This window comes from Paramormyrops kingsleyae, chromosome 21, assembly GCF_048594095.1.
Source record: "Paramormyrops kingsleyae isolate MSU_618 chromosome 21, PKINGS_0.4, whole genome shotgun sequence".
NCBI classification, from domain to species: domain Eukaryota; kingdom Metazoa; phylum Chordata; class Actinopteri; order Osteoglossiformes; family Mormyridae; genus Paramormyrops; species Paramormyrops kingsleyae.
In genome coordinates this window covers 7,153,382-7,180,847 of record NC_132817.1, presented here as the reverse complement: position 1 = coordinate 7,180,847, position 27,466 = coordinate 7,153,382, and the positions used below count along the sequence as shown (strand labels likewise).

At 50.3% G+C, this 27,466-nt stretch overlaps 1 protein-coding gene across 3 annotated transcripts in view; it reads left to right on the top strand.

Annotated features, from left to right (window-relative positions):
- The window catches only part of fndc3ba (fibronectin type III domain containing 3Ba), an 85,372-nt gene that overhangs the window by 48,631 nt on the left and 9,275 nt on the right, over positions 1 to 27,466 (top strand). Inside the window, exons 4-22 of one of the 3 annotated variants that reach the window (XM_023824424.2) lie at positions 4,870 to 4,946; positions 5,524 to 5,752; positions 6,207 to 6,473; positions 13,333 to 13,391; positions 14,848 to 15,005; positions 15,108 to 15,167; positions 15,372 to 15,510; positions 15,725 to 15,778; positions 16,385 to 16,509; positions 17,400 to 17,574; positions 17,835 to 17,921; positions 19,628 to 19,766; positions 20,138 to 20,209; positions 20,884 to 21,002; positions 21,209 to 21,314; positions 22,098 to 22,264; positions 22,975 to 23,088; positions 23,783 to 23,932; positions 24,813 to 25,093. In XM_023824424.2, coding sequence (XP_023680192.1) covers positions 4,870 to 4,946; positions 5,524 to 5,752; positions 6,207 to 6,473; positions 13,333 to 13,391; positions 14,848 to 15,005; positions 15,108 to 15,167; positions 15,372 to 15,510; positions 15,725 to 15,778; positions 16,385 to 16,509; positions 17,400 to 17,574; positions 17,835 to 17,921; positions 19,628 to 19,766; positions 20,138 to 20,209; positions 20,884 to 21,002; positions 21,209 to 21,314; positions 22,098 to 22,264; positions 22,975 to 23,088; positions 23,783 to 23,932; positions 24,813 to 25,093 — 2,578 coding nt within the window. Of the gene's footprint in view, positions 1 to 4,869; positions 4,947 to 5,523; positions 5,753 to 5,790; positions 6,077 to 6,206; positions 6,474 to 13,332; positions 13,392 to 14,847; positions 15,006 to 15,107; positions 15,168 to 15,371; positions 15,511 to 15,724; positions 15,779 to 16,384; positions 16,510 to 17,399; positions 17,575 to 17,834; positions 17,922 to 19,627; positions 19,767 to 20,137; positions 20,210 to 20,883; positions 21,003 to 21,208; positions 21,315 to 22,097; positions 22,265 to 22,974; positions 23,089 to 23,779; positions 23,933 to 24,812; positions 25,094 to 27,466 lie in introns of those variants that run through there. The other 2 variants (XM_023824423.2, XM_023824425.2) reach the window with 2 other exon arrangements.

Genomic DNA, 27,466 nt, shown 5'->3' with positions numbered 1-27,466 from the left:
CAGGAGCACATTACCGTCTCTGTGCCGTGATCACCGCTCCTGCCGCCTTGAATAGAACCTCTTGTGCGTGCTGGGTGTTAGGGTTGAAAAGACGGCAGAGCTGAAGGCCAGTGTGCCCCAACCCCCGCCGCCCAACCCCTGTCCTTAAATTCCCAGCCTGGGAGTCAAGAAAAGGGCTGCTTTTGGGAAGTAGGCGTTGATGGTGGTGGTGGTGGCGGTGGTGGTGGTAGTGGGGTGGGGGCGGGGGGTCTGCCTGAATGGCATACCTATGTTAAACCTGCCAGATGAAGAAGAGATGCTGCTTTACTGGTCTCACAGAGCAGTTCTATCTGGTGCACTTCTTTGAAGATTAAATGTTCATCCTGCCTGGTCGTTTCCAAATGCCCTCAGGAATTCAGAATCATTACCCCCCACCCACGCAATTACGGCCCCGAACCCTTTGAATGGACACTCCAGTCCCTTCTAACTCCTCTCCTAAAAGCCATGCACAGGGCTGCACTGACGCATAGCCCTGAAATTCGGTGATTAAATCCCATATCGGAAGGTATTCTGAGATGTGGGTCAGGTTTTCCATTGTTAAAATGCCAGCCCCGTGGGTACACTACAATGCCGTGTAACGTTCCAGCAGCACAGGAACGTCCGGCTCGAGGAATTTCCCTTCTCGTTCGAGAATCTGCAGTTGAGTCTGTCGTCGGTTAGCGCTGCGACATTCCTGTCGTTCCATCTCACGATGTTGGTCAGCAAGGATTTTGTGGGACTGTATTGCAGAGACGGCCTGTAATTTCTGAATTTTTAGACGTCCCTTCCCACCCCCCTCTCCCTTCTTGAAGTGTGTAGCATTTTGTGTCATGTTTTCCCAATGATTTCTAGTGCCATGCCAACTAGCTTCACCAGAAAAAAAAGGTCTTTTAATTGATTTATAGGAAGGGGGGGAAAGGGCCACATTTGACTTGTATAAGCTGAATTCTGGCATTGTAAGCACAGGGTGGCATCCGACCAGCTATGAGCCAGGAGAACCTAAGTGTGGTTTGTGAAGCATCATAAAAACGTTTACGAGGAGTTCACTAGAGGATCTCTTCCTCACTGCCTAAGGGCCTTGGGGCTTCTGCCCATGTGCAAGTCTATTAAAATCCTGGGGGCCCAGCTGCCTACCCGCCCATTTCTCTACCCTTCTGTCAGGTTATTGATAGGAACCCTTCTCAATGGATGCCTTCTTATTCTCAGGGAAAACCACCAAGAAGCAGGTGATTGGGACTCCTCCACAGGTCCTGTATTGTCTGGGAGCCCTTGCCAACTCCATGTATCTGGGTGGCCTCCCAGAGCCAGCAGTGTAAACAGTTTAACCTAATGGTGAAAGTTCTTGCCCCTGTTCTTCGTCAAAACAGATGGCAATTATTCATTTGTATCCAGGCTAAGAGCACCATGTCTAGTCTTGACAGGTTAGAAGTTCCTTTGGGATTTGAGTGGTTTTTGTCGTTTTATATCAGACTGCCCAGTAATAGCAAGGTTCCCTGTTAGAATCTCTGAAGATTCTTGAATATTTGTAATGTTCTAGAGCATGAAGCTTTAAAATTAGTGTATTCTGCTGTTAACTCAGCTCATTTTTTACCTCATCAACCAACATGAGGTTCAAAAGAGTTTGCAAACAGAATGTGTTGTGGGGTTACCGCATGCATTTCTTCAGTCAGACAGTCTTCGTCCTCCATGATCGGAAATGGTTGACGTCATTATTTTGGTAAATTTTGCGTCCAAGTCTTTGGGAAAAGGCAGCGTTCAGCAGTTTTATGTTTTTCCCCTTTTTCCACATGTTTTTGGCCAAATATTTTAATGAAGGGATGGTTCTACGCACCATAGGCAAAGAATGAAATAATATAACTTATTTATTGGTTCAAGATGTACACACACAAAGAGGTTCCTTCGCTGGAAATTGCAGCTTTTGCTTTAAGCTTTGAGATGGAACCTTCAGGCTCCACCCCTAGGTTCCCATGGGCCACCTAGCCGGCAGATCATCTCCTCCCCATGTCGAAACGCATTTCGCCTCAATTGCTGCTTCAGATGCCAATTTTAGGCTTTGAGTTTCAAGTAAAAGTCCTTTCCAACTCACTGGTCTATCTAACTCCTCCTTTTAGCATTGCTTTGATCATAATAAACGTGGGGCTCCTTCAGCACAGTGTCCCACCCAATACGTGAAAGGCGAATACCCGTGTCTTTTTTTCCCCCAATGATATCTTTATACAAACTTCAAAGAGCCACTGGTTGTATCAAAGACCCTCTGCAATTACCACACAGGTTTGCCTGTGTGTGTGTTTTCCAGAAGACCTTGGACACGTACACACCGGCAACACGCCCAGCACACGCACACACACACACCCACGTTCGAGATAGACTTTGCCCGCTATCACGCATGGAGTGTGCTCCCCGCCAGGGAGCGTCGGGTTTGTTTCTGCGAGTGTCGCCAGTCCTCGCCGGTTGGAGGTGTGTGCCGTGCCGTTTGTTTACATCGGTAAAATGGAGCAATGGGTCTTCCAGTAAATGTCCCCCCCTGTGTATAGCTCCGCCCCTTTTGTTCTCTCAACACTGACTTTTAGCCCCTTGGTGAAACGGAATTGACTTCTGGGTCAGAGACCTTTGTTTGGAGGGAAGATCTGCTCCCCCCCCCCCATGACCAGGGGAGAAGGGGACTAACTATGCTACTTAGACCAGAAGTCTATCCTGGAGTCTTCTGGGAGAGAGTTTTATTTCCCCTTCGAGTGGTTAACGCTTCTCGGAGAGACAGAGCTGCTACTCCTGATGAATAGTAGGGTAGTGTAACCTTACTCCCAGCCGTGCTCCCTTCCCTGCACACACACACACACACACACACACACACACACACACACACACAAGGGGCGAAATGAAAAGTGGAAAAATTGTGCTTCCATCTTGGCACGGCTGCCTATATCGCATGCCAAATTTCCTGTTTATACCATGAAATGCCCCCCTCCCCAAAAAGACCACGAGATGGGGGGGAATCTGGGTTGTTGTTGTCCCTCATCGCGACCGGCGTAATCCTCGCGGGCCGGGCTGGAGCGCACATGCCTGCATCTCATCTGGACCCGCAGGCCTCGAAAACAAGAGCAACGGGAAACAAGACCTCAAGCGTTACCCCCGACTGCCATCGCCGTGGCGTGCTAGCGAGTGAGCCCCCTTCTTACCCGCTGCTAACGGCGGCTAGCCTACTCGTGGTGAGTGGACTCATGGTGCGCTTCACTGCAAGGCCGTGCTCGACAAAGGCTCGCTTTAATTACTTGAGTTTTGGCCCATTCTGGCTCTGTAATTTGCCAGAGAGCTGGGGGGGGGGGGCTGGCTTTGAATCTTTGAGGAATGCACGTTTTGCAGTCTATTCTGTTAATTTCGGCATTGATGGGTTCATCTGCTAAATTCTGGTAATAATCTGTCCGGCGTCACTTTAAAATGAAATTCGCTACCCCCCCCAGGATATAACACAGCTGCTGTGGAGTGGAAGCTGTGCTTTTTGGATGTAAATGAATTATGAGCTGTAAAATTCATTGGAATTTTCTATTCCACGGAAACCTGCCCATGAGGGTGGTGTTGGTGGTGATGGTGGGTGGGGGGGGGGGTTGAATGTCTTTAGCAGCTTGTAGGATCTTCATTTGGAAGCTCTGTCCTAGTGGAAAAATCAACATTTCCCTCTACGTTTTCCTTGGATTTTTCTATAAGCCAAAGGGAATGAAGGTGTGGGGAGTTTTGACTCTGAAGGGAGCTTTTAGTTCAAGTTTTAAACTGGGCTTAAAATTCACCGGGGAGTTCTTTTACTTAACACAGTCGGCTGCTGGTTCTGACAGAAAGAAGTGAAGGATTCTGGGATGCGAGCCCTGTTTACAGTAACTTTTGCTCTTCTTCAGCAGCAGGAGTAGCTGAAACTTGGCTGATAAGCCTGCTTTTGTATATATTTCTTTAAACTCTTCATCAGGCTCCTGGCCAGCAGTTTCCACCCAGCTGCCACCACCCCATTGCCCAAGCGTGAGAAGAATGCTCGGAATTTGCATATGATTAGCCTCACACCTGTAGATGGCGCTGCAAGGAAGGTTTGATTCTTCATGGCCAGATGTGTGATGGATCCCAGTTATTTTTCCAGACTTCCAGATTCTTCCATTTGCTGTTTTATGACTAGGAAGCCTAGGAAGTTTCCTGGGACTGGCTCTGGAGGGCTGCTGTTAAGCCTTTATTTTGGTGAATATGGTGCTGTTGCATTCTTCAGCTGTGATGGGGAAGAGCTGTTAGCGTGCACAAGTGTCAGAAAACCCAGACTGTCTGGAATTTGGGTGACACCCGTCAGTAATACAGAAACCAAAGTCAGGTGTGTTGGTACTGGAAATCTGTGAAGATCAAATAAACCTACTTCCCTCCAAAGAGCTGTTAAGACCTGTGAGGTTCTCTTAATGCCCCAGTAGGAGAGCTTTCCACTGAAGTTAGCTCATCCCAAGCCAAGACAAATAACAAAGACCCTTCTTTTGTGTTGTCTAGCGATTTTTAAAAATGATTTTTAATGGAACTCAAGTCCTTCCTGCTAATTCGATGGCACGAGGCTGGCAACTCGACCATCGCACGCATCCGGCTTCTCTTTAGTCCGTCGCTTCATAATGCACTCTGCCCGTTAGAGTTATGAGGAGCCATCGTCTCGCTGTGTTTTCTTATCGAGCACAGACAGCTCCCTCAACATAATCGGACGAGTTTTCGGGGCTACGAGACCCATCGAGGAGCTGTTGTAAAAATAAACGGTAACAACAACTGGAATGTTTCCCTTGGCCAGACGGAATGAAGACAGTCCGTTTCATTGTTTGACGGTTGGCGCTCTCTGTCCCACAGGGCCGGCTGAAGTTCCGATGATGTCACCAAATGGTTCCATCCCCCCGATCCACGTACCTCCTGGTTACATCTCCCAGGTAAGTCGGGATTCGGTTCTGCCTGCCTCTGTACTGCTTTTTGCAGTATTCCATCAATTTAGCATATTAGCATAAGAAAAAATAAGCTATCTATTCTGTACCACATTAACTCCCTTCAGGAGTCCTTTAGTCACAGGACGGCGGAGTTCGGGGTCATCGGGATTCCCGAAAAATGTCCTGCCTTGGGAATGGCTTTCTGAGTTATGACCGAGTGGTTCTCCATGTGTTGGCAATGTTCAGGAAAAACACCGAATGACAAGTGGTGTTTCTGTTACCATCCCAACTAACTAATTAAACAAACCATGCCCTACTAAAAAGTCATTTCCTTGCAAAGTCATTTTAGACATTGGGCAGTTACTCTGAGTGTTGGTGTTGCTTGGGTGATGATAAAGGGTTCATTTTGATTAGGTGTTCTTCAGCAGTGCTTCAGCAGTGCTTTACTGGAAGTGAGACGCATTTGTCTTCTTCCTAAGAACTTCTGGTCAACAGAGGGTCACTGTTTTGCAGCTGCATGCTGTGAAATTGGTTAAAAGTGATTTATAATTGTTTCCATCCCCTCCCCCCACAATTTCTGCAGGTTCTGGAGGACAACACTGGGGTTCGCAGGGTCGTGGTCACCCCCCAGTCCCCTGAATGCTACCCCCCGAGCTACACGCCGGCCATATCTCCCACCCATCACCTGGCCCCCTACCTGACCCACCCCCACTTTATCCCCAACTCCCACTCACCATTCTACCCCCCGGTCAGCCCTGGAGACATGCCCCATCAGTACTACCAGCACCACCTCCCCCCCATCTACAGCGAAGGTAAGTCCTTCATACTCCCTCTCGTGCTACTTTCCCTGCGGCCTGTGCCCCAAAACGTACCACCTTCCCCCGAGTCCGATGATGTAAGTCGACCCCCCTCATTACATCACTATTACCTCATTGTTTGCCATCTCTAGAATGAAGCCTCAGATCAGTCTTGTTTAATGGCAGTTTGCAGTGTGGTCCCCTGGGTTGAGGTCATTTCCTTGCCGTCAAATGACTCTCCAAGGCAACGCAGCGACGTCCCGTGACATCCACCCTTGGGCCAATTAAATGCTTTTGGGCTTGTGGAGATGTGATTTAATTGGCCGAGGGAAGAATGGGGTGGGTGTGTCATCTCATGGCCCCGGGTGGTTTCTTCAGCTTTTGTATGAAAGATTGTTGTTATCGTACTGTTCACAACCAGGCAGAATTTCTGACCCCCCCCCCCCAATCCATTTTCTTTGTGACACAGAGATAATCCCAGTGTACGGCATGTCCAGCTACATCGGGCGGGATGAGCAGTACAAGCCTCAGACTAAGAAGGGCAAGCTGGACCGCCAGAACCGGCTCAACAGTCCCCCCTCCTCCCTGTACAAGAGCAACGCCGGTTGCGCCACTGTGTACAACGGCAAGAGCCATGTGGGCGGGGGCGGTGGGGGAGGGGGTGGCAGCCCCAGTGCCAAGAAACCCGACCGTCGTGCCAGGAGCAGCCCCAGAGCCACTGACCAGGATCCACAAGGTAAGGGGGTGGAACAAGATGGGGAGGAACCTTTGTCCACACCCACTAATTAACATACCATCTTCCCATTGGGTACCTGTCCACCATTCCACCAATCAGAAACATGTCTTATCAACTAAATCCACCTTGACACTGATTGGATATGCAAGGAGACGGGCGTCAGCCTTGCCCAGTCAGTGGGCATGCTCTGCTGGGCCTGTTGATGATGTGTCATGAATGAGCATTCAGGCTTCAGTACTTTCTGTAGGTAATGACCCACTCCAGGCGAGCTGATTCCAGTGGTGGTAATTAAAGCCTGTCTTGTGGATTCCTGTCATTAAATCAGATTCTTAGCCGAGTCGTTGTCTGAAAAGCACACCTGGGCTTTCTAATTAGGAGTTTATTCTCAAACCCCAGTGGTGCAGTCTTTGTATTTTAAGGCTTCCATGGAAAACTCATAAAACCATCCAGTTTTATTCTGGTAATTTGATTTCTGTAGGTTTTTACTGCTGACAGACTCTTTACAGGAGGAAGTCGGGGGTAAGAGGTCCTGTATTGGAGATGTTTCTCCTGAATGTTTGGGAGATGCGTTCTCAGAGAGCAGGCACCAGCCCCTGCTCGTTTTCACACCACGCCCCTCTCACTCGCTCCCGATGCCCCTGTAGCCCCCCCACTCCGCCCCTTTTCTCCTGTTTCCCCCTCGGAGACGAGGAGCGAATGGGAACAGCAGACAGTTGCTCTGGAAATCCCCGTAAGCTAGAACGTGTCAGTCCTGCTATCTTTTTTTTTTTTCTTTTCTTTTTTCGCTCATGCCCACAATGTAGCCCTTGTGCCCGGTGACCCCCACCACCTCAGAAGCCACTGGCCCCCGTCAGCACAGATTTTTCTCCCTAGAACTACCCCCTCCTCCACATCATGCTAGAACCTCGCTCTCCTTGTTTATTATTTTTGTCAAGCTGCACGAAAGACCTTTTGCACAGGTAATGGGAGTTACCATCACAGCCATGCCGGGGTCAAAGGTTATTATGTCTCGCTGTCGGCCATGTTGACGTGTCGGACGTGAGCGGGCGAGTCTGGCTCTGTCAGTCGCAGTGACATAATCTTTGAAAACCAGGACACCAGCTGTACGATTTGGATAGGTTTTCCTCACTGCATTTATCTGATCCTTTGACAAACATTGTGTCGGCATTGGATGACATAATGGAAACGCACTGGTAAGGTAACCTCTGAAATGCAAGACAAATGTATCACAGTTCGGTCTCATCCCATGAACTTATGGCCCGTGAGCCGTGTCTGTGATTTTTCCGAAGTTTTTAATGATGTCATCTGCTGGTTTTAGTCTTGCATTTTCGGTTCAAAATATGCTTTATCTTGGGATTCCAGAGATGTAGCCATCGGCTTGTTCACTCGGGTCTGCCCACGCCATGGATGTCTGCTCTTGTACCCCCTGTGAAGTGCTCCCCTTTGTAAAGTTCTCTGCTGTTCCAGCAGGCCTGATCTGGTCCTTTGTGTACTGGTGATGCCATCGCATGGTCTGTTAGGACCCCAAGATTTCGCTGGCGAACCAGCAAACTGCTCCCAGGATAGGAGCAGAGGAAAAAAAGGGGGGGGGGGCTTTTTGTTGCTCGACGTTGACTTCATGTCGGTCTTGGAGAACCGCTGTGAGATCAGCACCCAAGTCGGAAGCCATGCTGACAAACCAACTGGGTGGTTCTGATCTGGCTCCACCGCGTTATTACCGAGTGGCTTTGGCTGGCTGTGGATAGTGCCCGTTTGGAATTATGGAATAATCCCACATGTTTCCATTCTCTGGGATTTTGGTTCTTATTCCTCAACAGATATGGGTCCCCCACCTCCCTGCCAAGTGAATGTTTGTTCTGCCACTTCCTGTTTGAAGTGGTGCAGTCTGGGTCCTGTCCCTCTGAAAAGGCTGGCCGCCCTGATGCCTGAATTGAACAAACTTGGGACAAAGGGCTATGGTTTTGCCCTTTGCGCCGTTGACGCCCTCGCGATGTTCGTGACTTCTGTGAAGGCCTGCTAGATAGACCCTGGCTCCTTGGTAATGAGATGTTTGTGCTCACCTGTGGGCCGGCTATGGACAGTGCCTTTTTTGCCTCGACGCTGCACTGGAGTGCGTTTATGTGTGTTTGTATTGGCGGAACCGTCCAAGTACAGCTGGTTCTGGGAAGTCATGGCGAGAGATCTCTTGGAAAGGATCTTTCCAACTTTAAGTCAGCTGTATTTTCCATACATTCATGACGAGAGAAATATTACTGTTTGCCATCTGGAAATAATGTGAAACGTTTTCCTTTTTTTTGTGTTAGCTCTCACAGAATAGATGCTGCTTCTGTACAAATCATAGAGCGGGCCTGCTGATTGGTTTACGGCAGCCATAGGTCCGCGGATGGGAGTTTGCCATTGGGTGGTCATGTGTGGTTTTTTTTGGGTGGGTGTATCAGCTGATGAGCTTCTACTGCACCCCTGTTATTGAAGTGCATCTCTGTGTTGTCCTGTGCACCCATCTGAAGGCACATCAAGGTCCCCATCATGCCACCGTTCGGTCCTGTGGCTGATTGGCCCTTTCCCACCCAGCCTTACTGGAACAATGCTTTTGATGTTTGTGAGATAAGCATCTCCTGGCTCGGAATTATCCGCCTCGACTCTTCCTCTGTTTTTGGCTTGGTTGAGCCGCAGCTAAACATCGGGAGCGCATTGGCCTTATGTGATTACCCAGAATCCCCTGTCTGACCTTCCCCGTGCAACAAGGGAACGCTTTGGGTAACCTGTTTAAGGCTTGGTATTTCTGGCAACATTGTGCCAGTTACCAAGCGACTGGGCAGCTCCTGGCATTCTCAGACAGGACAGAAGACCAGCCCTGCCCTAGGCGAAGGGAATTTGGTTGGGGTGGGGTGGGGGGGGACGCAGGGTGTTGGCATATGCCTCTGGCCAGTGTAAAGTGCACCGGAGAAGAATAGAGGCCTCTGTGTTAGGTTCCCTAGATTCTCATGGACTGGGGTGAGATGGCATTGTGGGAGAAGGATTAGGGCGACCAGCTGTTGAGCAGATGGAATTCTGGCTATGTGGCGATGAGAACCTTCTGGAACTTGGGGTCTGCCTGTGGAGTGTCCTCTTCCTTTGGCCACGTTATTTTACCCCCCCCCCCCTTTTCCGATTAGCTAATATGGGACGTTTTGTTACGCTGTGAAACTGCGTGATTTTATAATGTACACTGCCTTCTGTCGGGCCTCTTGGAAGGAAAACCGGAATATCGAGACCCCGCTCCGTGGAATTTACCCAGGAGGCCTTAGACTCGCACGCAGCGGTTCTCTAGGATGCTGAGTGGAATCAGAAGTCTGATCCTGGTCGCTTGCGCTGCTTGTGTGTTTGGGTTTTTTTCCCTTTTAAAACCATGAGCACATCTTGTGTGTTTTTAGTGTGCGTAGCTGTCGTTGGATCGCAGTTTTCCGCTGGTGTTTCCTGACACGTGTTTTGTTTTTACTACATTTTTTTTGCATTCGTTTGACAGCTACATCTAGGCTTGTGTTTTTCTGACCCCCCCCAGGATCCCAAACTCTCTCTTTTTTTTTTTTTTGCTGTCATCCGCTGTTGCTAGAGGCAACTCATTCTACATAAACAACCAACCCCCCCCCCCCCCCCCCCCCCCCCCTTTGGCTCACGTTTGCATCTCCTGGCGATGCTTCACCCCCTAAACAGTTGCGTTATTTACGTGTCGTCCGCCTGATCTCTGATGTCGACCTCCCCCAGGGTCCACGTATCGCCTTGGGATGTGGCCATGGCCAGCTGTCAGGGGGTGTGTGGGGAAACAGTGACCCCCCCCCTGCGAGGGGAACATCTGCATCTCTCCAGACTCTCCCCGCTGGTTTGTTTTTCCTGCACGAGCGTCCAGCCTGCTGCCGTCCCCGATGTGCATAGTGGTGTCTGGGGGTGTCCTCCTCTCTCTGGGAAACACACACTTTATTTCTTTGTAGCCCCACGTTGGAGCCCCCACTTTCTGGTCTCCTGGTGCAGTCGACAGGATTTTCATGAGAGTTCTTTACAGAAATTAATTCTGACAAAGAAGTTGCATTCTTTGGGTGTGACACTCTTACCCCCGCGGTGTTTGCCATCTCCTTGACTGGGGGGGGGGGGGGGGTATGAATCTACTCAGTGCTGAATCTTTGACAGATGCTGCAGTATGATATTAGTGGAGGAGCCAGCTGGAGCTATCGCTGACCACAGAGGAACTGGGTAGGGGGGCTATTCTTCTTTGAAACGTTCTGGGCCGTCTTGACTATAGTGGAGGCTTAGTGATCCACTTTCCTACGGGATGGAGATCAGAGCATTGGTCTGTAAACACGCCGGTGTGTAAACATTGTTTTTTTAGGGTTTTTTTTTGCTTGTTGGGGTGGTGCTGAATGAGAATACTTTGTGTATTGGATGCATGTTGTTCACCCCAACACCAGGGGGAGCTGCTGGGTCAGCACAGCCTCCAGTGCTTTGTGGGTTGGGGGGGGGGAGGCTGAAAACCTCCCAGAGAGTTCCCTCCAAGCCCAGCTGCCGCTGCTGATGTCAGGCGCCTGGAATGAAGTGCCTGTTTGAACAGTAAACATCCCCCCTTTCTGCTCCTACCAACTACCGTCTCGCCGGACCGCTGCAGCTTCTTCACGAGTCTGTGTCTTCAGACGCTGTTTCTCGCACCCTGCCAGTGCCCCCCCCAGACACCCCCCCACTGCCCACTGCTCCTTTTTGGCCCACTTCCTCTCTCCCCTTTTCCTCACTTTTTCTCTCTCTTCATTCCTCTTTCTCATTATGTGTTTTCTTTCCATCCTTCTCTCCCCGTGACCTCAAATTGTAATTAGACGCAGACGCTTCACTTTCCTGAGAGACAGAATAGGAGGAGAAAAAGGCGGGGAAGAGACGAGAGCAATAGAGTGGCCAGATAAACATGGGGGGGGGGGGCGCACATCACTTTAGAAACACAAGTCCACTGTCCAAGTTGTCAGTTTGCAACAGTCGGGCGAGTCAGCGTTACGGACCCAGTCTTCGTGTACTTTTTATATTCCCCAGCGTCTCCACGCATGGGAACGATGTAGAAGGTTCTGGTCTCTTGGCAAACGGCGCCTGCCAGAGTCAAAGCCTGAAAGACACATGGCTGGGGGTTTTGGGGGGCGGGGGGGGGGGGGGGATGCTGAGTGGACGTACCCAGGCGTGGGTCTATTTTTGCGCCTGTTATTTCTCTTCCCCGCTGAGCGGCCGGCTTTGGCGGACGGAGCTCAGTGGGAGGATTGCGTCAGTGCAGGTCGACTGGGAATCCGGAGGGTCCGGCTCAGATTTCCCCTCCGCGCATTATCGCGCCGTGGCACTGCCTTTGGGGAGACTCGTCGGCCGTGTTGACTGCAGCCGGCCACCAGAGGGCAGCAGTCAGGCGCAAGCGCTCCGATGCTCAGCTATGGCTTGGGGTGGGTTATGGTTATGGGTGGCTTCCCAGCTTCTTTCTCTGTCTGATTTATATCTTGGTCTCAGCTTTGTCCGGGAGTTTTTCAGGTGTTTTTATTTGTACCTTATTATTCTTGACATAGATTTTTTTTTTTAATTGAAGCGTTTCTGAGTGTTGGCAGCCTGCCCCCCCCCCCCATACGTCTCGTGACAGTATTTCCCCCCATTAAGCCATCGCCACAGCCCCCAAAGTATTCAGGGAAAGTTTTAATCTTTTGCAGGTCAGTCGGAGGCCTCTGACTTCATGGCAGCCATGATTCAAGCCCCTAGACATCACTAAGCCCCCAGTCTCCATTCCCTCCTCTCACCCCCCAAGGCAGCCGTGCAGATGGTTGCAGGCGTGCGCCTATGCGACTCGGAAGCCCTGAAGTCAGTGTGGGCCTCGTACCCACTACTTATCCCAAGGAGATGATTTTGCAGCCGCTCGGCGCCAGCGGACTTCCTCGCGATTTACGGCGGTCAGGCGCTCAGTGCCGCGGTGCGGCCATCAGCCGTAATGACATAAACAGCTCCTAGCGGAAAACGCCCCCCCCCCACCACCACTTTTAAATCTCGGAAGGGTAGGATTTCGGTTACTGTGCTGACTGAACAGTTCAGGTGTGTACACAGAGGACCAGCCCCGCCCACTCCCGCCGCATCATTGAGGGGGCGGGGCACCTGCTGAACTTCCCCGCCCACTCCCGCCGCATCATCGAGGGGGAGGGGCACCTGCTGAACTTCCCCGCCCACTTTTGCACAGCATCCAGCGCCTGCGTTTAAACTTACACACAAATAATTAAATGCAAGATTCAAGAAAGATTAATTTTTTTTTATGTGAAATATGACTACGAGGAATTTTTTTTTTCTCGTGAAATATGAAGATTGAAGTACAGCCACTCCTTGTGTTCTCCAGCTTGAAACTTCTTGATATCTATTGTCTGGCTCCTGCCTTGTCCTCGTCTGCTTTGCCGTTCCTTCTCCTCGGAGCGTTGAGTAGTTTTTCCGTTTATCAGGCACGGAAGCTGGCCAAGGGAAAAAATGAAATCAGGTTTGGTGCTAGCTAGCAGTGAGACAGGAGTGCATGAATGCGTAATTAGGTGGCATCTCATTGGTGACACAGCAATCTATCATCTGACCTTGAATCTGCGTATAATATGCTATTTTTACTCAGTGTTCTCACGTGGAATGAAAAATAGCATTTCGTCATTGTTGCTGTACTTTTTATTTTCCACTGTTTGGAGTTTTGTAGTGTTCTTTAAAGTTATTGCATTGGTGACAGTTACACATCACTGTCTGTAATCTTATGTCCACCTGTAGCTGCTTGTTTAGTTGATTTAACAGGTTACAGAGCGCCCTCTGCTGGACCGCGTCAGTTATTACACTTTTTTTTTTCTCCTCTTTACAGATCATGATTCAGAGGCCAAAAGAGTTCAAGACGTGCTTTCAGGAATCGAAAAGCCACAGGTCAGTGAAAAAAAACGTTAATGTCCCATGACCAAAATATGTTACAGTAAATGTCTTCACTCAACAGATGGTATTCCTAGATTAGCTGTTACTCATTGCTTTAATAGTAAGGTCCATACCGCTACACATTTCTGTCGTGGTGGACAGTTTATCTTTTATTCTTTATACTTGCAGGAAGTTTTTGACATCTGTGATATCCTTTGATCTTTAAAACAGTAGAAATTCCACCAGCAGCCACATGATGGCAGCCTCGCGCCAGCTTTAACTAGCAGCCGCATCGAGTCCTTAGGAGTCCCTGCAGCTCAGTGTTGTGTGAGTCACTGACTTGGATAAAACCGTTCGCTGAACAAGCGGAACGTCAGCAGGATGGATGAGGGACGCGTCCGTCGCGCCGCCAGTCCTCACCCGGTTGCTTAGGCAAATGAGAACCGTTTTCTGTTAGGCGGGTCGTCCGCCCGGCGGAGCGAGGAGACACCGTCTGATGTGAGCCGCTCTGTCAGCTTGTCCGCTCTGCGTGCTGGTGAATGGCATCCCCTGTGTCTGCAGCCTCCAGGCTCCGTCCATCTGCCATCCGGACCCCTCCAGGGCCAATTCAGCTTGACGTCCGGCAGAATCACACCCCCCCCCAGCGAGCTGCTGCATGGGCTTTGACAGGGGACTGACTCTAGCTCCCCCCCCCCCCCCCAATCCCCCCAGCTTAATTTCCAATTACATTTGGTATGAGGAATGAAATTGCAGCCCCCTCGTCTTCTGCCTGCCCCTCCCACACTAATGCTTCCGGAACGATGTCCTGAGTCCTCAGTACCTCGGCATTTACGGAGCAGTTATCAGTATAGCAGCCATGACCTGGCAACCAGGTTATGAATCTGGCAACCCGTTTAGGAAGGAATCTGACGAATCAGGACAGACCCCACATTTCTCCTGGGGAGTCCCTGTTCCTCTATTCTACCCCTAACAATTAACCAGCAACATTCAGCATCTGCCATCGTTGGCCAATTGGCTTAATCATCCTGGATAGGAAATGACTGGTGATTATTGCTGCTGCACTTATGTCCCCCCCCCCACTGGGAGCATTCAGCCAGAGAAATTGAATGCATTTTATTATCTATGACATATTGAGTGTCTGGATGAAATCGTTACAGGCCAGGTGTAATTTTATTTTGAATGTAGTTCATTGCAATACTATTGTATTACTCTGAAGTTAGACGTAAATCTGTATTGATTTTCTAAATCAGGAACAAGTTTTCCACAAATATCGGCATTATGCAAAAAGTGCCTTTAAATGAGAGTGACGTGGTATGGAACCGGGCTTATGACTAAAAGGTTGTGGGTTTTAATCCCAGACAGGAAGCTGCTCTGGTATCCTGTTGGTGCAAAAACCACAGGGTGCTGCAGTGTCTAGCTAACCATCCTAGACGGCATAGTGATTAGCACTGTTTGTTTTCCACATACAAAGGTGACAAACATCCAGGCACGTTCGGCCCGACTGACCTGGGCCCCACCGGCGGGCCTTCTGAACCGGGACCGGACCAGCAACGGCCTGCCGTACTCCTGCAGCTACGAGGTGTCTCTGTCCGACAAGGGCCGCGACGGGAAGTATCGCGTCATCTACAGGTGAGTCTTGTGATCTCGCCCCGCCCCCCTTGTAATGACTGCGGTGAACTGACCGCCTCGTTTCGCAAACGTGCCTCAATCGTGATCCTCTTCTAATCCTAGTGGGGATGAAAGATCATGTAACCTGACGGATCTAAGACCAGCAACAGACTATCATGTGAGGTAAGAGTGAAATTGCACATGCATGTATCATCTGATCCTGGCTTGTTGGCTTTGGGGCATCCGGAGGGTGATGTTAGTAATGTGGGCCTTGGATTGATGCTCTGAGGGTAATGGCAGACCAAAGCAAGCGATCCCAGTGGTCATCGGCACACTGCCGCCCCATGTAAAGTGCATGTGTTCCACTTGTGCGCCCCTGTGTTGCAGAGTGATCGCCGTGTGCAACACTGTGAGGGGCTCCTGCTCTGAGCCGGGGGCCTTCAGCACCCTAAACAGCTTTCCAGACGCCCCCCTGCCCCCCAAACTGTCCAACAAAACCAAGAGCAGCCTAACGTTGCAGTGGAAGGTAAGGCTGCTGATGATACCTGATCCCCCCCCCCCATGCATCAACACCCAGACTGATCACTAGAACCTTCCGTTTGTGGCTGATTGGGATCTCACGGCATGTATGACGCTGTGGGTTAAAAGGGGAAACCCCCGCGTTAAGGAAGGAGAGACCGCGCCCGTCGCATCAGCTGCTGTGTGATCATTCTGATGGTATCTCCCGCTTCCATTTGCAGGCCCCAGCTGACAACGGATCCAAAATTACCAGCTACGTGTTAGAATGGGATGAGGTACCCCCCCCCAGCCTTCCTTTGCATTCTCCGCTCTTGGATCCTGACACATTAAACTAATGGGCTGCTTCTGATTTCCAAACTGAGGCAGTTGTGCAGCTGCACTGCTGGCTGTGTGACTTTTACCGTTATCTCATTTTTGAAATGAAAACCTAACAATTAATTTTGGTATCTTTTTTTTTTTTTTTAATTAAACTTTCATTTAAATGCGGCTTAGCTTTAAGCTCTAATATTTATTCATTTATGGTTTTTATTTGTTCTTTTTGTAATGGATTCCCAATGTTTTATGGGTTTGTTTTTTTTTTACTCTGAATCGCTATAGTGGGGGTGTTCAGATGCATGAAATGGGCCATAGCCAACAAGCATGCAGCAGTGGCACCAGGCCACCCCCCCCCATTGCTGCCGCTGTCGTGATGTCCAGCCGCCCCTGACATCTCCAGAATATATTTTCAGCTGCCTCAGCATGGTCTGCATGGTTGCACCCTTTCTGCCCAGGAACTAGAGGTCTAGGGGGTATAAAAGTGGGGTGTGTCTATCCTTACCCAGTGACATCATCGTGTCGCCATGGTGACCCCCCCCCCCCCCCCCCCCCTGTTGTCTGTCCAGGGAAAAAAGAACAATGTCTTCAGAGAATGTTATTTTGGGAGCCAACGGCATCACAAGCTGACGAGGTTGTGTCCAGCCTTGGCGTACACCTTCCGAGTCGCGGCTCAGAACGACGTCGGCATCAGGTAAGGGTAGCCCCAGGGAATTGTGGGAAAGGAAGTGCCCATTTAACAACCATTTGGTCGCGTGTCTTCAGGCGCCTGTCGCATGTTCTCGTGTCTCTGTCCTCCTCCAGCTCTCGTTTTCATGCGAATGTCTAACCCTAGATCCCCCCCCCTCCCGGTATATACCCCCCCACCCCAAAAGCCGATTTTGCTTTGCAAATGGACAGACAAACAAAAGTTTCGGCACTGTTTGTTTATGGGAAAAGGGGTTTGCTGTTTATTTCCGCGATGGCCGCATTCCCATTTTCCTCTCACCGGGGCGTAATTGCCTGGAGGGGGTGCCGACGGGTTGGTTGGGCACCGCCCGCATCCCTAACGGCAGCCGTTTGATTCCTCACCTCCTGCCCCGCTTGCGCTGAGCCTCGGCGTCGCAGTAAACGAGCGTGGAAACATAAATAAGAGCGAACATCCAGCGGCATGTGGGCGTAACTTCAGATAATTGAGTGCCTCACCCCTCGTGGTCTGACCTTTTACGGGCTGTGTAAATTCAAATTTAAAAAACAGAAAAGCCAAAGGCGACAAATGGGATAGCATGAGCTTCATCCAAGACTAATAAAAGGCACAAATCCAGTCTGGCGCTTAACTGAGTGTTTCACGCTAAAATTGGCAGGCATAGTGAAACACTCCAATGGTGGCTTCAATTAAAGTTCAAGTTTTACTCTTGCTATGCATCTTTTACTAATGTGTGTGTGTGTGTGTGTGTGTGTGTGTGCGCATGCTTTAAGGTTTTAAATCTTTTCGTTAAAGCGCTTACTGTCAACACCTAGCCGCCCTTTTCTGACCCATGAGCGGGTGGCTGCCATATGCAGAATTGTCACATGACCCCCTCGCCCCATCCTCGCCCACCACAGCGATTTCAGCAGCGAGGTGGTCTTCCACACCACGGGCACCCTCCCCCAGCTGCCCCAGGCCCCGCGGCTCGTCCGGGCCGGAACCACCTGGATAACACTGGAGTGGGCCCGGGCCGACGGCTGCACAGCTGAGGAGATGGTCACCTACACGCTGGAGATCCAGGAGGAAAACAATGTGAGACCTTTGGAAGCCCCGCCCCTCTGCCGAGCCCCCATGAATAATTAACGTGCCGGACTTGGTACTGACCATCACTTACACTACTCCCATTATTCAGTAGAAACTGGCCTCTCCAAAGTATTTCTGACCTTGTTGTATTCCTATGACCTCCCCCCCACTGTTTCACGCTACCCCCCTAGACTGTCGATAACCCCGTTCATGCTGTCCACAGAATCTCCCCAGTTTGACCAAGGCCGGTAACTGCTTGTTTCCCGCAGGGAACAGAATTTCATCCAAAGTACACTGGAGAAAACTTGACATGTACTGTAGACGGACTGAAGAGGAGCACGCAGTATAAGTTCAGGGTGAGCCCAAACGGACCGCCGGCGCCTTAATGTGTGAGATCGAGGCCCATCAGAGGAGCAGGGCAGTGTCTTCATTTCATGGCTTGATCAGAATCGGGTTTGTTGGCCAGCTGTGTTCATACAAACAGGGACCTTGTCGCTGGTTATCAGTGACTCTCATACATACAGTCGGTGTTTCCCAGTCCAGTCCTCGGGGACCCCTGATGGTCCATGTTTTTTCTCCCTCCCAGAAGAGATGGATAGTTCAGGTTCAGAACGTGCAAATCCAGCCCAAGATTTTGTTCCAACCAACCAGTTGAGTTACTCTGTCACTGTGACTCTCTGTACACAACTGGTTGTTTGAAACAAAATCTTGGGCTGGCTTTGTACTCTGAACCTGAACTTTCCACCTCTGCCTTCCAGCTCCCAGCAGGGAACAGAAATGTGGGCTGTCTTGGGGGGCAGGGGTGGGGGGGGGTTCCGCAGACCAGATTGAGAAACACTGCAGTAGAAACACACATAGTTAAGGCTGTGGTCACATACAGTATGGCTGATATATACAATGTGCATGTGTGGTTGTTGAATGTATGAGACATGCAGATCAATGCGAGGAATGTTGGTAAAAATGCAGCAAGTACTTTGAGCTACTTGGTAATGGAAACAAAGTTCAGGTTTGTCAAGAGTTTTGTTTGCCGCATGTATGCAGGGTCTCTGTCTCTGTGAAAGGACTACAAGGCTTCTTCCAGATAGGAAGTATTTCCATGTCACTGTCACCTCTGGCTTGCTCTCTGGGGACTTTGAGCAGGGACAATGTAGAGCGCTTTGAGACAATGTAATTACCATACTAATGAATTGAATTGAACTATACTGTGCAATTAAAAGTTACAAGATTTAAATTGTAAAAGCTACGAAGAAAAAATGTATACACACGTGTCTTCCCCGTGTACACATACAAAAACTCTCATTACAGAAAAATATGAAGCATGGAATATATGCATCTGCATAGAGTTGAAGTGGGCAGTGGTGACTTAATGGTCAGGGAAGTGCATTTGTAATCGAAAGATTGCAGGTTCGAATCCCCGACCAGCAAGGCGCCACTGAGGTACCCTGAGCAAGGTACCGCCCCCAAGCACTGCTCCCCGGGTGCTGAATTAGCTGCCCCCTGCTATGTCACAAAAGTCACATATGGGTTAAATGCAGAGAACACATTTCGTTATTGTGCACTGCGTGCTGTGGTGTGTCAACAATGACAATTAATCATTATCAAATCAAATTCTGAAAAAAAAAATTGCGTTTGCATTGGTTTGATCTTGCTGTATGATCAAGAAGTCCCAGAATCTCCCATTTACCAGTAATGAATTTCTCTAGATGCTGCCCTCCCCCATCTCAGTGTGATGGGCAGGTCTGTAAGGAGCTCAGGCAGAAACTAGATTAAACACGGCATCGGGTCAGATCGTCCTTTAGCTTTAAATAAGAACACAAGCGTGTTTTACCTCCGGTTGTTGTGCAGTCATGTTTACGCTGTGTGGCTGCGATACTTTATGCTCCCCTCAAGTTTTGGGTTTAAGCGGATAATAAAGGTGAGGTTATACATAAAAACCGCCACTTTTCATGCTCCCAAGGCCCTGCGCCCCCCCCACCCCCCCAAACTTTCGTTTAAAATTCCGTGTGTTGGCTCATCCTCTCTTTCGCTTGTAACCCCTCTTTCTTTCTCCCTGGCCGTCCAGCTCATAGCCTCCAACGTGGAGGGCAAGAGTAGCCCCAGTGAGGTCCTGGTTTGCCACACAAGTCCCGATAAACCCGGCGCCCCCTCCAGGCCCTGCGCGAAGGGCGCCGTCACGCCATACGGCTTCTGCGTCAAGTGGGGTACGAGTGGCCGGACGGCAACTTCTACTGTTACTTCCAATATTGATGTTATTATTTGTTTGCTTGCTTGCTTGTTTGTTTGCTTGTTTGTTTGCTTGCTTGCTTGTTTAATTTATATTAGCCATCCCAGTTAGCTATTTATCTATGCGATCCAAAAATGTACGGTTGGGCACGCATTTCTAAATGAATCATGAAAATGTGAGCGTACCTTGATGAATGAGAGGAAGATGCTAAATCAGGCCTTTCAGGATGGAAAACTGTGAGAGCACCACCGGGGGGGCGCTCACACCGCATTGTGCTGCCTCGAGGGTGGGTGTGGGGTCGCATAACGCTGTTCCTGACGCATCTTAAACCCCTGTCATCTGTTACAGACCCTCCGCAAGACAACGGCGGATCGGAGATCTTGACATACCTCTTGGAAATTTCGGAAGGAAGCTCGGACGGTAGGGCGCGATGCCGAAGGATCTGCTCTCCTGCCTCCCAGAATCCCTGTGTGTTCTGCTCAAAGAGCGATCTCTCCCGTCAGAATGGGAATCCTTTTATTCTGATTCACATGGACTGCATGGAGTTTGATTGGTGCAGGTGGTGGCAAGAAGTGCACAGGTGAACACGCACACTCACGAGAGAAAAATACAAGAAGCAGTAGAGAGAGTGAAGATAGAAATTCTGGTGTTCAAATAAACACTTAGACGTGTAAGTGAAGGTGAGACACCTAGATGTGAGGTGCAAGCAGCCAGGACCGAAGGCAGAAGCCATACAGATCAGAGGAGAGCGATCTATGCAAATACGCTGTAATGCCAGTGAGTTTCTGAAGGGTCCTTACCCAGGATGCCGTTCTGGTGGCAGTTAGCCCTTGTATTGATGTGTATTTGATACGTGCAGCCCCTCACGGCATCTCCAGTAACAATCCATCTGTTAGTTGGTTTTCTTCCCGGTTCAGCCCCGTGATCTGTCGATCCCCCGCAATCACTGATTACCGGACGGCGGCTGGCTGGAGATTCGGCTCTTCCGCCTCGGCCGAGCCGCGAGAAGGCGGCGCCTCTGAAGCGGGCAACTCCGTGGACGTGGAAACGCACTTTTTAAGGCGCCTCTTTGTCACTCTCTGCCGTCCCCACAGCCAGCCAGTGGGAGGTGGCGTACAGTGGCCCCGCCACGCAGTGTGAATGCGATCACTTGAAACCAGGCACTTTGTACAGACTGCGAATCTGCAGCATCAGCACGGGAGGCCATAGTCAGGTATGGCCCCAGGGCATTGTGGGAAAAAACACTGCAATTTCAGGCCCTCCTCCACCCCATGAGTGGAACATTTTAACATGATTAAGCTTAAGAAATGTAGCTTCCAGTCTAAATGTAAGGAAAATCAACTAATTTGAATAATACCCTAAGTGATGTGAAAAAATTAATTGACTGATTGGTGTGATGCCCCCCCCCCCCCCCCACAGTGCTCAGAAAGCCTGATGCTCCGGACTCTAAGCGTGGCTCCGAATCCCTGCAAGCCCCCTAGGATTGTGGGTAAAGCCAAGCACAAAGAAGTCCAGCTGCAGTGGGGTAAGAAACCTAACTTTAAAGAAGCCGTTTTATGTGTTTTATAGGTTGACCTGGTGCTGCGTGTCCCGGCTTTGGGCCTCTGTGTGTGTCATCGCTGTGTTTGTACGGGTGCTTCCTGCAGTTGGGAGTGTATGAATTGCCCTTAATGTGTGACTGTGTGAGCGTTTGCTCTGTGACAAACTGGCACTTGGCCCAGGGCACCGACACCTCAGCGATCCAAATGATCCAACCCAGTTACGGTCGGCCCAGAATTCGGCACTCACCTGCAACCAGTAATCGGCGGTTTAAAAGCCCAGCCGGCATCGGGAGGCTCAGCCGTGGGGGGGGGGGGGCTTCCTGGGGGCGCCTGTCTCGCTGCTTCTTTCCGGCATTTTCAGTGGAAGGATCCCTGTGAGACGCATATTGCTGTCGTTCCGTTGGACAGCACAGCCTGTTCTTTACAGAGCTCCAGAAAAAGAACTTTCCATGAACAAAAAAAAAAAAAGTGTTTTTTGCAGAGTTATTACGTTTGACTTTGAATGTTTTGTTTCTCAGTCCTGTTTTTAAGAGGTTAGCGTTCATTCAGACAGAGTTCCGTTGTTACTGCCACCTGGTGGTAGAGAGGTGAATAGCATTAAACGCCGCTGTTCCGCCACAATGACACGGAAAGTCAGGTGATACTCGTTAGCGCCATGTTTCTGCCTGCAGACGTCCCCTGTCCAGAGCGGATTAAATTTCCAGGACTTTGCCTGAGGATTTTGGCTTAGTCCATTTGTCATATCCTGTTGTCTCTGTCCTCCTCAGACTGCCCTTCCTCCGAATGCGAAGTGACGGAGTACAGCCTGGAGATGAGCACGGCAGACGCCAAGCCAGCGGAGGTCTACCACGGGCCCGACCTGGAGTGCACGGTGGCCAGCCTGCTTCCCGGGGCCTCCTACAGCTTCCGTGTCCGTGCTGCCAACGAAGCCGGGGTGGGTTATTCTCCTTGGAGCCAGAAACCCGGGGTCTTCCACCCGGCTGGTTTTCCCAAACTTATTTCACTCACTCCTGGGTTTAATGTAAAGTCTGACATCTTTCTGGCCTTATAGGGCTTTTGTTGTGGGGGGTGGTGATCTTTGATTAGATACTTTGCTGTTGAAACTCTGAAATGCAGTCACCTTCAGGGGAACGGAGTCACGCCCCTCATATTTATATAAAACACGCAGCGACGTCGCCTGCCCAATCGGCAAAATCTAGGGGGGGGGGCCTGAAATTAAGGACTGATTTATGAACCCAGCCCTTGTGTCACACGTATGTCACAGTCGGTTAGGATGTTCAAACATGGATTAGAATAGATCACTATATTAAATATTTCCAGATTATGCCAGCATAGCCCAAAGCTTTTCTTCTTTATTGAAACGCAAATGCAATCTCAATTTTTCCGAACGGAATAGAAACGGCATTCATTTTCAGAGACAAATTCCTTCTGTGTGTGACCATCTGGCAAACAATAGGAGGATAGAGCTGTTTCAGTCTGATTTAATGTGACACTGAATTAGTCTCAACGTAATGTTGTACTTTTGTCTGTTCGATCAAACAACAGACTTTAAACACAAGTCGCTAAATTAGGATCATCAGCACCGGGAACAAGTTTTACTTTGTTTCAGGAATGTTAATTCCGGCTAACATTCCTCCCCTGCAGTTTGGTGCTTATTCGGATCCAACGGAGGTTACAACTGCTGCGGGACCTCCAGGCCAGTGTGGGGCGCCCTTACTGACAGTCAGGTCCAGCTCCTGCGTTCTGGCCAGCTGGGAGGTGAGTGGGAGGAAAACATCTCCGTGCTTGTGACACGCAGGTCATTATACACATTTGTGTTTAGGCACCATTTTTTTAAAGTCTGTAGGTCAAGATGAATGTGTCCATCTCAAAGCGTACAGACAGTGAGCGAGTCGGCTCTGCTGGCCAAGACTGGCCTGATTAAAGGCATTTTTCTGAGCCGCGGAATTAATGGCTGCCTGCTGTTTTGCCAACACGGCTCTCTTAAGGCCTCAGAATCCATTGTCGGCCTGCAGCCCTCAGGTTCCATTCATCAACAACCGGCCGCCAGTGAGTGAATTTTACAGCTGTATAATTACATTACGGTGCCTGCGGACGCCCCGGTCCTGCACAGGCCGTCCCATTAGCGTCCCACCAGTAGCCTTGGTCTGACATTGTAGCTTCCCATCTCACTATTAAACAGAACATAGAAACTCCAAGGATTTGCAGTGAGTTTACAAAACTCCCTCTCAAGGGGGCATCATCTTGTGTGCCCTTCATTGTTTAAGCCTGTCATTATGATTTTTGTGTAAATTGTTGATTTTCATTGCCCGCCACGGCAAATACCAGGCACATCACTGTCGTAATGTCACCAGTGCGAATATGAATGGTGCAACTGCGATACTGTCACTGTCACTGCGTAATGGTCCTGAGATGTCATCCCATGGCCTTTCGCATCTGCTGTCCCCAGCAGAGCCCGGAAAACCTCGGCGTCGACATCTCCGAGTACCGGCTAGAGTGGAGTCGCGAGGAGGGCGCCTTCGAGCTGGTGTACTGCGGTCCCGACTCCCAGTGTGAAATTCCCAACCTGACGGCAGCCTCGCAGTACTGGTGCAGGCTACAGGTAATCAATTACAGCTTCTATAGCTTACAGGTAATCAATGACGGCTTCTGTAGCTTACAGGTAATCAATGACGGCTTCTGTAGCTTACAGGTAATCAATGACGGCTTCTGTAGCTTACAGGTAATCAATTACAGCTTCTGTAGCTTACAGGTAATCAATGACGGCTTCTGTAGCTTACAGCTTCTGTAGCCTACAGGCAAACAATTACAACTGCCATTACAGGTAATTAATTACAGCCACTTTAACTTTCATATAATTAAAAACAGCCCCTGATACTGCAGTTCTGCGTTACGGGTGTTTTAGTGGCAGAAACAGGGAGGTGATTTAGGATGGGTAGCTGAGAGAGGGGAGCTTATCAGGCTGTGTGACTGAACGCTGACTGCACTCAATAGAGTCCCAAGGAGAATGCAGTGAACACACACACTCCGGGGACAATGCAGGCCGCGCACGCAGTCGGGCCCCCGGGGACAATGCAGGCCGCGCACGCAGTCGGGCCCCCGGGGACAATGCAGGCCGCGCACGCAGTCGGGCCCCCGGGGACAATGCAGGCCGCGCACGCAGTCGGGCCCCCTCGGAGAATGCAGGCCGGGCCGCGCACGCAGTCGGGCCCCGGGGACAATGCAGGCCGCGCACGCAGTCAGGCCCCCGGGGACAATGCAGGCCGCGCACGCAGTCGGGCCCCCGGGGACAATGCAGGCCGCGCACGCAGTCGGGCCCCCTCGGAGAATGCAGGCCGGGCCGCGCACGCAGTCGGGCCCCGGGGACAATGCAGGCCGCGCACGCAGTCAGGCTCCCTGGGACAATGCAGGCCGCGCACGCAGTCGGGCCCCCTGGGAGAATGCTGGGTGCTTTATGCCCTCTTCCTGTTTCCCGTTTGCAGGCGGCCAATCAGGCGGGAGCAGGCCCCTATAGCGAGACAGTGAGCTGCCACACCCCCGCCACGGTGCCTGACGCCGTCTCCGTCTTCTGCCTGGTGGAGCCGGAACGCCTGGACGGGCAGCCCTTCTCGCCGTCGCACTGCCTGGCCGTTAAGTGGCAGGAGCCGTGCAGCAATGGAGCGCCGATCACATCCTACAGCATTGCGCTGGAGGACCGCCTCATCACCGTGGAGCAGGACACCTGCTGCACCATCGAGGGGCTGCAGCCGGACAGCCCCTACAGGTGGGACGAGGCCCGGGTTCGAGACCCATTCTCCTCCGTCAGCGACTGAAAATGGTCCATCAGTTTTCGATTGTCTTCTCATTTTAAATGTTAAACTTAAGTTTAAAATGCCTTTTAGTTTCCCTTTCAACAGCTTCTGGAAACTTTTTTTAAATATGAATTAGTATTCCAATTCAGACAAGCCAGTACCGATGGGTTTCTAACTGCTCTTTACATTCCATGACCAGACGTATGTGTCTGTTCCCCAGGGCAAAGAAAAAGTCATTATCCCTAATGAAATGTTTGACAGACGATATTTTATAAAGACGTAGTCTGTGTCCTGTGGCAGGAAATGTGACATGGACGATTATCATGGAAGGAGAAAGTGGTGCTTAATGGGGGAGGGAGTGAATTAAGATGGGGAGCGCTTGCAGCCTCCAGGCAGCAGGGGGCAGAAGCAGGGGGCACAACGCATTAAACCGAACCGCCCCGCTTGTGTGGCAGAACGCGGTTAAGGTCATGAACAGGGTTTCCACAACTGCCAGACTAGTTTCTGACTCAAGAGCAAGAGCAGATTTTATCGGGAGATACCGGGGGGGGGGGTTAGCGGATTGCTAAAAGGTAGCTGGGTTATTTTTAACCCGACAGCAATATGAATCGTACCGCAAACTGAGATGGATACTCATCCTATTCCGTTGATTTGACCAGCTGTAATGCTGTAATGCACCTTATCCAAAAATGTCCATATTGGCATCAAACGTTGAGCGTTTTTTCCATCCAGCACCATCTGCCCACAGCCCGGTGAGCTCTGCTGAATTTGTGACGAGGTCCCCCTCCACGCTAGTGTCACATTGACTTCACCACGGTAGAAGCTTATCAATGGGTCGTCCGACGTGCCAAGCAAACGCCATCAAGGGGGCGGAATGAAGGAACGTCCTCGTTCCGTTCGGGTTCAGCGTCTCCTTTATTGGACTCTTCTTCCTGAGTCGGATTGACAGAGGTGGATTTTAAATAACAATTAAGCTCAGTCATTTATCAAAAGCTGTTTTTTATTCATTCGGATGCAGGAAGTAGCTCCCACTCGATTAAGTTTGTCAGGGAAATGTGTTTTGCGCAGTGGAGCATATGCTTTAGTTTTTGTATTGCATTTTAAGGTCATTATTAACATTTCCTTAAAAATGCATTCAGGACCCACAACATCTGACTTTTTTTTCTATCTCCTGCATATTTTTGTTACTTTTGTATCAAAGCAGCAACCAAACCTGTACGGCAAATGAATTTGAATCGGTTCGCTCCAGCTATCCAATTTTTACGTGCGTTTTATGAGACCGCCGTCGTTTCCTGATTTATGTTCAGCGGGTCTGTCACCAATCGTGCCTTATTCTTCACTATTGTGTGAAGCCATAATGCCGTAATTAGTTCAGGGGGATTATTGAGTGTGTGGTTACATTGAACAGGAGTGAAAGAACCTCTCTGCATTGGTATTTAAGGGGCCATTTGTGTCATCAGGCCAACCGCGAGGTAAAAAATCAGTAAAAAATACCAAAGATCAGGGGTGGTGGTGGGGGGGGTGGCAGTTGACATTTTCTGCTGTTGTTGTGTTGTTTCAGGGTCGAGCGGGAAATCACTGTGAAGCTGATAAGATTCCGGTAATGACCGGAATGTGTCATTTTGGGGGGGGCTTAATCACAGTCCTGCTTTTATGTGAGTGGTTAGCATTTTCCCTGCCTTATGAAACATTGGGGTATGGCGGGGGGGGCGCTGAGGCCATGCTATGACTGGTCCAGAAACTCCAAGGATTTGCAGTGACATCACTGCTGTACATCTACCCCATGGTGTAAATCTACCCCGTCACCCCAAGGTACTTTGCAGGAAAGACTATAAATGCCCCCGTCCAGCCTCATGCCTTAGGGACACGTGTGTCTTCTGTAATTCGTTTGGAGCTATTGTGAACTGTGCATGCAGTCCAATTGCTTTAGCAATTACTTGCAATTACCTTTAGAAAGCACAGACAGGCAGTTAACGTAATGGTGGTTAGTTAGGATACCCGTCTCTGTTTCTGTTCCTGACGAGCTGGGGCTGGGTCCGGGTCCGGAAGGTGGGTGGCGACGTGGGCGCCTCCCGGTGTCAGGAACGAGACGGTGCACCAGGAACATTTAGTAGGGGTCCAGAAACGTGAGCCTCTGCCGCAGCGGTGAGTCATTGGGGTTGCCAAACCCCTGTCACAAATCCCCCGCATTTGCCTGCACGCCTGGCTACTGCACTGTGTATGTAAACAGCGGCGGGGGGGGGGGGGGCACTCAGTCGGGGAGCGTCGTACCAGTCGAGAGCAGCGGGTGATTCAATGGCTGCGTCAGGATACTGTAAGTGCAGCAGTGGTACCGTGTGTGATTC